The 10,512-nt window shown below is 50.4% G+C and overlaps 1 protein-coding gene across 1 annotated transcript in view; it reads right to left on the reverse strand.

Annotated features, from left to right (window-relative positions):
• HS6ST2 (heparan sulfate 6-O-sulfotransferase 2) overlaps nucleotides 1-7,714 on the reverse strand; it is a 219,768-nt gene extending 212,054 nt beyond the window's left edge. The window contains exon 1 of the mRNA XM_054388722.1: nucleotides 7,200-7,714. Coding sequence (XP_054244697.1) covers nucleotides 7,200-7,714 — 515 coding nt within the window. The remainder of the gene's footprint in view (nucleotides 1-7,199) is intronic.
• Between the last annotated feature and the right edge of the window lie 2,798 nt (nucleotides 7,715-10,512).

Here is a 10,512-nt window from a genome sequence, read left to right on the forward strand (position 1 = left end):
GAATAAGCAGCCCAAGGAATAGTGCCTCTGCCTCATTCCCTGCTCAACTGCAATCACTGGGATTTAATTTTGCAACAATTAATGTCTCCTCTCTAACCACCCACAAAGAAAATTCTCCAAATTTAAAAGGCAGTAGGAAACACAGCCTTTAAATAACTAAAAGTCAATTTGCACTTTATTAAAGGTTTAGAGCAGAACTGAGGAGACCTAATATGGGAAATGATCTCTTTTTTTCTAATCCCTTTTAAGATGTCCCCTAAGAAGTCCAACACTTTATCTGCAAACCCAGTGATGCCAATTTAGAGAGCTTTACACATCCTATAGTGCAAACTTCAAAACCCATGAACAAGTTTATAACCAAGACTTTCAAGGTCAGGCCTTGTAATGGGATTAGGTGAAAGACCCACTTGTACTTAGGGAAATAATCCCCTACCCTTCCCCCCAAAGTCCCTTTTTTTGCTCTGTGGGCTGGTTTACTGCTTCCAACACCCCAAAAACAGACCCAGTTTGGGTCACACCAGATGCCAGGTAGGAAAATGGAGCTGCTGTGGACACAAATGCAGGCAGCAAAGTAACATTCACTGTGTACCTCACTGAGTAGTAGAAAAGATCTGACTCAGTGTGGCCCGGGGCAGCCTGATCTAGTTGGAGGCGTCCCTGCTGACTGCAGAGGGATTGGACAAGATGACCTTTGAGGTCATCATTTAGGTTGGACATCAGGAGGAAGCTCTGCACAGTGAGAATGGTGAAATACTGAACAGGTTGCCCAGGGAAGGGGTGGAAGCCCCATCCCTGGAGACATTCAAGATCAGACTCGATGTGTCCCTGGGCAGCCTGATCTAGTTGGGGGTGTCCCTGCTGCCTGTGGGGCATTTGGACAAGATGACCTTTGAGGGTCCCTTCCAACCTGATGCAACCTGTGAGCCTGCAATCTGTGCAGCCACATTGAAACAGAATTATGGAATCAATAAAGTTGGGAAAGACCTCTAAGATCATCCAGGCCAACCATCAACCCAACACCACCATGGCCACTAAACCATATCACAAAGTGCCACAGCCACAGGTTTCTTGAACACTTCCAGGGATGGGGACTCCAACACCTCCCTGGGCAGCCTGTTCCCATCCCTGACCTCTCTTGCAGCAGAGAAACAATCAGGGTCATTAGGAAATCCTGCTGATCAGTGAAGCAGCACAGAGTCACTGGGGCCTGGTGGCATCTCTGCAAAGCCCTCTGTTCCTTTTTATTCCTGTTTTGTAATAGCTGCAGAGTTTTTTCCTGGGGAAGTTTCAGTGATGGGTATTTCAAGGGCAGGCAGGCACCCTCCTGGTGCTCTGGCCAGGACCCAAGTTACAGCAGGTCACCCCATCTGCTTGCTCACAGCCTCCAGCTCAGCCATGCTGCTCCCCTTCTCTTTGCAGGCTGCAATCCCCAGCTAGGCTTTAACCCCAAAGCAGCAGCATTAGAGGACCTCACAGATTCACAGATTGCATCAGGTTGGAAGGGACCTACAAAGGTCATCTTGTCCAACCCCCCTGCAGGCAGCAGGGACACCTCCAACTAGATCAGGCTGCCAGGGACACAACAAGTCTGATCTTGAATGTCTCCAGGGATGGAGCCTCCACCACTTCCCTGGGCAACCTGTTCAGTATTTCACCACTCTCACTGTGCAGAATTTCCTCCTGATATCCAACCTAAATCTCCCATGCTCCAGTTTCAAACCATCACCCCTCATTCTACCACCACAGGCCCTTCCAGACAGCCCTTCCCCAACCTTCCTGTAGGTCCCCTTCAGATATCACAATGTCTCCCTGGAGCCTCCTCCAGGTTGATCAGCCCCAATTCCTTCAGCCTGGAAATGGTGTCTGCTCCACCAGCATCCAGAATTTTTCAATTGTCCACCTCTTGCATTTATTATCCACCCCAAGCCTTGAGGTGCTGTGGGACCCTACAGCATCTCTCCTGCCTACATGGGATTTAGTACCACTTTAGGGCTTAACTATTCCCCAAATTCCAGCACTGCATGTGAAACAACAGAGCTAATCCCCTTCTACTCTCGATCACCTTTGCTGTTTCAGTAGCAGCTCCTGAGTAAGCCTCCCTAAGAAGCAACCCCCTCCAGGTGATTTTTATCTCCCTGACACAACTCTTTTCTTCCACTCCACATAACAGCAGCTTCATGGGAAAACCCGTGCAGGACCCAGGCTGCTCCAGTTGGACCCAAGCTCACACCAGGGCTGGTGGCAACCTTGCTGCAGCAAAACCACCTTCTTCCAAGGGCTCTGCCAGCAGCTGGCCTTGTAAAGAGCTGGGCCCACTGCAGCAGACCACGGAGCAGATGAGATTCACAGATGCAAATCCCACCCCGCTTCCAAGAGCATGAGGATTAAAGTGTTCAGCCAACAGAGCCACATGCAGCGACTGCTTCCAGTTTGCTGGGAAATGTTTTAATGCATCTTTTCTTCATATTCTTCCTAAGAGTTAACTTGGAAGAGTTAACTAACAGGAAACTAACAGTTTAACTAACAGAAATAAAACACTTCTGCATCACCAGGGGCTTATGTCCCACACCACAACAATGTGGTACCAGCATTGAGCTTCCCAAAAGCCACTTGGCACCATCTCTGGTCCTGGTCCAATAGGCTTGTACCAGCAGCATAATTTTTTTTTTCACTCTCAGACTTTCTGGCTCCAGAAGCAGTTCTGCAAGTTCCCTCTCTCAGCTGAGAATGTCTCTTCCCTTTAATGCTACCCAAGATGGACACCAAACTCAGTCCAACCTTAAACCACAGCCGCATCTCTCACCCAACAAGGGTATGAAGCCACAACACCACATAAGAAGGTAGGTATCTGTATTTGCTCCCATGTCTCATTACACTTTCCAGGCTAACCCCTAGGCCTCTTGTTTGTTGCAATGGTGCCACTGGATGTATTGCTACAGAGAAGTTTGGGTAGATACTCCCCATACTAACTAGCCAGAGCTGAGCAAAGTCTCACTTGTGTGATGCTCTCATGCAGTTACTTTGGATGCTGCCGCTGCTCAGCATGCCAAAAGCTTTGAGGTTTCCACAATCAATCAAGTGACCCAAGTCAGTCACTCATGACTAGAAAAAGGCACACTTCTCCTTTCTCACCACCGATGCCAAACAGCTGAGACAATCCCCTCCTTTCTGCCTACCCCCCCTCCCCCATCTGCCCCTTCCACCAACCTCCCAAGCAGCAAATCCAGAGCACCATCCACAGCATCAGCTGTGGCTGCACCTTCCCCTTCTCTCTCCTGAGATTTCTGGATGCTGCAGTGGTGAGCAGCACTGGTAGAAGAGGAGACAAGCAGTACAGGGGGCACCTAAAATGTGTACTCTGATGGGACTGAGGAAGAAAAAGATTAAAACAAAAATCCCTCTCCCCATGCCCAGACATTCCTGTTCCTCTAGCACAAGGAAGGCTCAAAGTAGGAGAAGGAGATTCATTTAGCTACTTACTTTGTACTAAGGGCACAGAGCACTCCTACAGAGCAACCCAAGTTTTGGGAACCCACAGGTTCATAGTGAGGAAAGCATCATTGTGTTAAACCCCAAGCAAAAAAAAAAAAAAAAAAAAAATCACAACAGCCAACTGAGGTTTTCTGCTGCTCCAGTGCAGGAATCCGCCCTTCACCACTGCAATTCCCAAAGAAACAGAGCGATGGGATTAAGAGCAGAGGCTGGAGGATGAACACTGCAGACATCAGGTTCTTCATGGGCATGCCCTCCAGAATGGTCCCAACACATCATACTGTGGTGTACCTAATTCTGGGCCACAAGAGACCCAGGACTAAGCATCCTCCAGACTAACAAAGCTGCAGCTTTTGAAGAGAACAGCCCTGCTAAGCAGCAATCTGACAGACTCTCCATGGCCCTCAAGGCAAACCTCTGTGAAAAGGAATCACACACAGGTGTGAGCTAAAAAAGTTTGCTGGAACAAGGAGTGCTCAGTTGGCTATTCCCAGGCAAGGCTACACAGCCCACAGTCACTACAGGCTGCATTGTACAGCTGCCAGGCAGCTCAAAGCACTCTCACAGCAGCTCTCACTTTTTTAATCATCTTGATTATAAATTCAGGAATTCCCACCTCAGCCAAGCCAAGCATCACTTGAGGAAACCATCCTCTGCCTCTGAACAAATTCTGCTCCCTGCCTCAAGAATGCTCCTCAAATGGGCCCAGCACTCACCCAAGTCACGTCCTCCTCTCTCAGGGTCTGCACACCAGGGCTCTGCTGCTCCTTCCCTCCCCACCAGCACCAACCCAGCACACACAGCCCAGGATCACAAAATCATAGAATTGTTTTGGTAGGAAAAGTCCTCTAAGATCATCAAGTCCATCTGTCAACCTGACCACACCATGTCCCCAAGTGCCATGGCCACACATTTCTTGAACACCTCCTGGGATGGGGACTCTACCACCTCCCTGGGCAGCCTCTTCCAATCCCTGACCACTCTTGCACCAAAGACATCTTTCCTAATCTCCAACCTAAACCTCCCCTCCTCAGGCCATTTCCTCTCATCCTTTCACTTGTTGCTTGGGAGACTGGCTCCCACCTCACTCCAACCTCCTTTCAGGGAGCTGTAGAGAGCAATGAGGTCTCCCCGCAGTCTCCTCTTCTCCAAACTAAACATCCCCAGTTCCCTCAGCTGCTCCTCACCAGCCCTGTTCTCCAGACCCTTCCCCAGCTTTGTTGCCCTTCTCTGGACACACTCCAACAACTCAATGCCTTTCCTACAGTAAGGGGCCCAGAACTGAACACAGGATGGTCAGGCTTCTCCTAAAAGCCCCACAACAGTAACAGCCAGGCTGGCTCCTCCACTCAGCCTCATTCCACACCACCTGCTCTGAAAGAAGCTTTTATCAGTCCAGAAAGCACTGAGATTAACCCCAACCACTGACACCAGGAATAGGTGCTAATTAAGTAGTTACCAGCTGAATGTTATCAAATCCAGAATGCAAACTAAAAGACAAAGTATTACACTGGTCAGGAAGACTTGAAGGGACCATTGTTAGCTGAAGAACTTCTTCTCTTCCTGTATTTTTAAACATTTAGAGAGGTCGCAGCCCAAATAATTGCTTGTCAAGACATTACTTGGGAGAATAGCTACAGCTATTAAGCAAGCTGTGTGTAATGAGGTTGTTATTAAAAACATAACATCATTTCAAAGCCTGGGAGAGAGCAGACCTCTACCTAACACAAAAATCATCACAGCTTCATTTTCATCCCTCTCTCCTAGCTTCAACCCCAAGCCACCTCTCAGAAGTCAGCTATGACTTACACAATTTGCTGGACCAGGAACCATCACTCTGAACTCTTGGGCAGGTACACAAAACATGTTTTGACTCAGAAAGGGATACTTGGTAATCCAATGGGAAACAAACAAACCAACCAACCTCAAAGGCAAAAAGCTACAGAAAAAAACTCAGCTCTGGAAGCCTGGTGTTGCCTTTCTGCCTAAGGTGATGGGTTCAAGACAAGGACTATCCACATTTTCTGGAGGACAAGGCTAACCCCAAGCACTGGCAGACCTGTCTCTGGGGAAGGAAGGGGAATCCCTGTCCCAACTCTGCAGGTCAGAACCATCTCTGAGGGAAGAGAAAGAAAGATCACTGGACGCTGTTCAGCAAAAGAGAGCACATGTTATGCAATTTCCATTTTTGCTGACAAACACCACGTTTCTAGGACAGGTAAGATAAACTAGGGAGCCTGGAAGGCTCAGTTGCCTGCAAACAGGAAGCTAATAGGCCCAGAGGGCAAGGAATTGGTTCCCGATGTTTGCAAATGGGGATGTCACAAAAACGAGACAATTAAATTTTAAAGCAGGAGAGGAAACAAAAGAGCAGGAATCACAATAGCCAAGTCTCATAAAGAGCTGCTTCTCGGGTACAGGAAAATAATGACACCAACCATTTTTCTACTAGATGGCAGTGTAGTGTCACACTACATAAAAAGAATTCTAGAAAGAAATTGCTTTCTATTTCAAGTGAATCTGGGCTTAGACTTGACTTCAGATAGCACGGTATGTAACAGTCCCCTCATTGTAAGGGGACCTGCCGTCAGTCTAGCAGCACAAGAGGAGCGATACCCTAGTTTCCAGTTTCCCAGCAAAGCGACATAAAAAGACACCACCAAAGCCTTGAGCTGTTCTGCTGCACGGCACAGCTGCGTGCCCAGCCGGGGCCAAAGCCAGCGGGTCTGTTACAAAGGGAAGGTAGGCTGTGACCAAACAGCGCCAGGAGCAGAGGAAGGAGGTCCTGGCTGCTCAGATGGCAGCCGGCTGGGCTGTTCAAAGTCAGGGGCAAGCACTCCGGCAACCACCTAGGTCAGGCGAGGTTTGCAACTTCAAAGGGAGCTGCAGGGATGAAGGGAGCAGTGTCACTAAAATCCAAAAGGCAGACGCGATATAAACAAGGTTAGGGCTGAAGGGCAGCGCAAATATTTGCAGGTAATACAGCCGAAGGAGTAACCTCTTACATTTGGCAAGGCCACCACCACCCACACAAGCTCAACTTCAGCAGTAACAAGACGCAGCTGCTCATGAACGTTCCCAAACCCACCGTCAATTCCTGGCATGCTGTTGCGGGGTGACACCCCCCGCCCCGAGATGGGAAAACTGTAGGAGACAGCAGGCAGCGGAAGGACCCTGGCCTCTGTGTAAGCCGCAGAAGAGCCGCACCGGGGGAGTCCCCGAGCTGCGGGGTGCCGGGCCTGTCGGTGTGGCAGGGTGTCCGTGCTGCTGAGCACCGGACTCTGCAACTCCCGGTTTGTGCCCGCCTGCAGCGACAACCGCGGCAGCCCGCGGGACACCATTTAAAGCACTGGACCGGCAGCAGAACAAGGGCCGGCCGCGTTTTGTTTGCTCCGCAGAGCTCGGGGCAGACGCTGCACCCACCGCAGCAGCCCCGGGCCGCTCTGGCTGCCCGGAGCCCTGGCTGCCCTCCGTGCTGCGCCCTGTTCCATGCCGGGCTGCTCGGTACCGAAAGAGCTCACAACACCCCACCCCCTCTACTGCCGCAGCAGCCCCGCCACCGCTGCGCCCAGCGGGTCCTCAGCTCCCATCCCGCCACCGCAAACCGAGGAGGACTCGGTGGTCACGGGAGCCACCAGGGTAGGAGCTGGGGGGGGGCCCAAGGCAAGCCCCACACGAAAGGCCCCGGTGCCCCAGCACGGCCTCACCTGGAGGGCCGGAGTCGAACCTCCTTCTTGTTGTCCACCACGGAGGGGACGCAGTTGGTGAGCTCGGTCCAGTCGGCGTGCAGCCCGCAGCTCCAGCCGGTGGAGAAGCGGGAGAAGAGCCAGGTCTCCCGCTTGCCGGGCCGGTGGCAGGTGCACTTCTTCTGCCCGGCGCGACACTCGCAGGGCTGCTCCAGCTGGATGTTGCGGACCAGGTGCCGCCCGAAGGTGGTGCCGCCCGTCTTCTGGATGTGCAGGAACACGATCAGGTCGTCCCCCTTGATGTTGAAGTCCACCCGCCGCAGCAAATCGCCGGCGGAGAAATTGAAACGGGGAACGAAACGCGCCGGTGTCTCGTCCTCCGCCCGGTACGGGTCGGCGGCGCCGGCGGAGGGGCTGAAGGCGCGGAGCCGCAGGAGCTGGCACTCGGTGCCCGGGCAGACGTACTGCAGCACGATCACGGCAAAAAGCAAGAGCATCACCAGCGCCAGCAGCACCTTGTGGGACCGGTCCTCCATCGTCGCCAGGAGCCCCGCGCATCGCCGCCGCCACCCTGCTGTCCGCTCACCGCCACCACCGCCGGCGCCGCCACCGCGGGGGGCAGCCCCGGCCGCGCGCCGCCGCCATCGCCCCGCCGCCGGCCCTTCCCGGCAGCCCCTGCGCCGCCGCCACGAGCCCCGCCCCCGCGCCGCCGCCACGAGCCCCGCCCCCCCGCGCGGCACCCCCGCCCCTACCGCGGCGCCGCCAGGAGAGGGGAGAGGTGGAGTGGGGAGGGATGGGGGTGTCGGGGGTCAGAGACACAGGCTGGGGTGGGCTGGGGGTGTCAGGGGTCAGAGACACAGGCTGGGGTGGGCTGGGGGTGTCAAGGGATCAGAGACATGGGCTGAGGGCTTCAGGGGTCAGAGACATGGGCTGGGGGCACCAGGGATCTCAGACAAGGGGCTGGGGTAGGCTGCGGGCTCCAGCCTAAGTCTCCTCTCTTCCAGCTCAAAGCCATTGCCCTTGTAAAAACGTTTCCTATAGCCCCCTTCAGGTACTGGAAGGCTGCTCTGTCTTCCCCAGAGCCTTCTCTTCTCCAGGCTGAACAGCCCCAGCTCTCTCAGCCTGGGGAGGTTCTCCAGCCCTCTGATCATCCTTGTGGCCTCCTCTGGATCCTCTCCAGCAGCTCCAGGTCCTTCTTGTGCTGGGGCCCCAGAGCTGGAGGCAGTGCTGCAGGTGGGGTCTGAGCAGAGCAGAGCAGAGGGGCAGAATTCCCTCCCTGTACTGCTGCTCTCCATGCTCTGGATGCAGCTCAGCACACAGCTGCCTGCTGGGCTGCCAGGGACCATTGCTGGCTCATGGGAAGTCTGTCACAACCAACAGCCCCAAATCCTTCTCCTTGAGACCATTCTCAAGCTGTTCTTAGAAAAAGCAAAGTAAAGACTTAGAAAAATCAAATTTAAAAAATGAGTCTTCTGGCAGTAGGAGGTTGCCACCCCATCCTCAGTGTCCTTCTATCCTGCAGATCTGGGGTTTGGTGTTCCTCCAGTTTAACTGATGTTAAACTGGATGTTTAACTGGAGATGTTTAAGGTGATGCTCAACGAGGCCCTGAGCAACCTGATCGAGTTGGGGATGTCCCTGCTGACTGCAGGGAGGTTGGACTGGATGACCTTTGGAGGTCCCTTCCAGCCCAGACCATTCTGTGATTCTATAATTCCATGATTCTACAATTCTGTGATTCTATGATTCCATGATTCTGTGATTCTATGATTTTGTGATTCTGTGATTCTGTGATTCTATGGTTCCATGATTCTGTGATTCTATGATTTTGTAATTCTGTGATTCTGTGATTTTGTGATTCTGTGATTCTATGTTTCCATGATTCTGTGATTCTATGATTCTTGTATTCTATGATTCTGTGATTCTGTGATTCTATGATTCTGTGATTCTGTGATTCTATGATTTTGTAATGATTCTGTGATTCTGTGATTCTATGATTCTGTGATTCTATGATTCTGTGATTCTATGATTCTGTGATTCTGTGATTCTATGATTTTGTGATTCTATGATTCTATGATTCTGTGATTCTGTGATTCTGTGATTCTATGATTTTGTGATTCTATGATTCTGTGATTCTGTGATTCTATGATTCTGTGATTCTGTGATTCTATGATTTTGTAATTCTATGATTCTGTGATTCTGTGATTCTATGATTCTGTGATTCTATGATTCTGTGATTCTATGATTCTGTGATTCTATGATTCTGTGATTCTGTGATTCTATGATTTTGTGATTCTGTGATTCTGTGATTCTATGGTTCCATGATTCTGTGATTCTATGATTTTGTAATTCTATGATTCTATGATTCTGTGATTTTGTGATTCTATGATTTTGTGATTCTATGATTTTGTAATTCTATGATTCTGTGATTCTGTGATTCTATGATTCTGTGATTCTATGGTTCCATGATTCTATGATTCCATGATTCTATGATTCTACAATTCTACGATTCTACTTCAGTGTTTAACTGCTAGGCTTGACTGCAGCCATTACACAGAGTTGCTACAGCTTGCAATGCTCCTTCTCTCTCTCTACCCCATGATTTCAGGGAGGTCTGGAAACATCTGACCTTCTCCCTCCCCCCAGGAGCAAGTGGAGGGAGCAGTCCTCCCCACTGAAGCGCCTCAGCTTTCTCTCCCCTGTGGCTTGTGAAGCCTCCTTTTCCTCCATCTGGCCAATAAGCCAACTGCTGAATTTTCTAATATGCACAGCAGACGGCACAGAAAAGAATTTGAAAACCCTCTCCCAGACCTTTATTCATCATAAACAGAAAAAAAAAAAAGAAGAAAAATATCCATAAAAAAAAGCCCAGCCTGCCTCTTTTCTCCTCCTCTCCCAGGAAGTCTCTGTAAGTAATTTCACCAGGTACAGGTTCAGAGGGGATGTCTTTATGCTTTTCATCCTTAAGCAACCTATCCTATCTTTCCTTCTTCCCCTCCTCCTCCCCATTTGTCTTTAATATTTTGAAAACATTTCCACTCTCAATAATAGGCAATTTTATCCCAGAGATTCTAGGCATGAGAATTACTGAGATAATTTGCTTCTCTTTGGGTCTGTCTCTCCACAATGAATGGATTTGCAGTGGTGAATGAAATGGCTGTGTTCTGAAATTCAAGCCTTAAAATTGTAAAGGTGTTGCTGTGCTTTATATCCATCACCCTCTCACAGTCTTTTTTTTTTAATATATAGAGATATCAATAAAAAGGAGGAAAAAAAAAACCACAAAAAAAGAAAGTTTGCCTCCAGCTTTATTTATTTTACATGAGGACGTAGCA

This window comes from Indicator indicator, chromosome 17 (assembly GCF_027791375.1).
Source record: "Indicator indicator isolate 239-I01 chromosome 17, UM_Iind_1.1, whole genome shotgun sequence".
NCBI classification, from domain to species: domain Eukaryota; kingdom Metazoa; phylum Chordata; class Aves; order Piciformes; family Indicatoridae; genus Indicator; species Indicator indicator.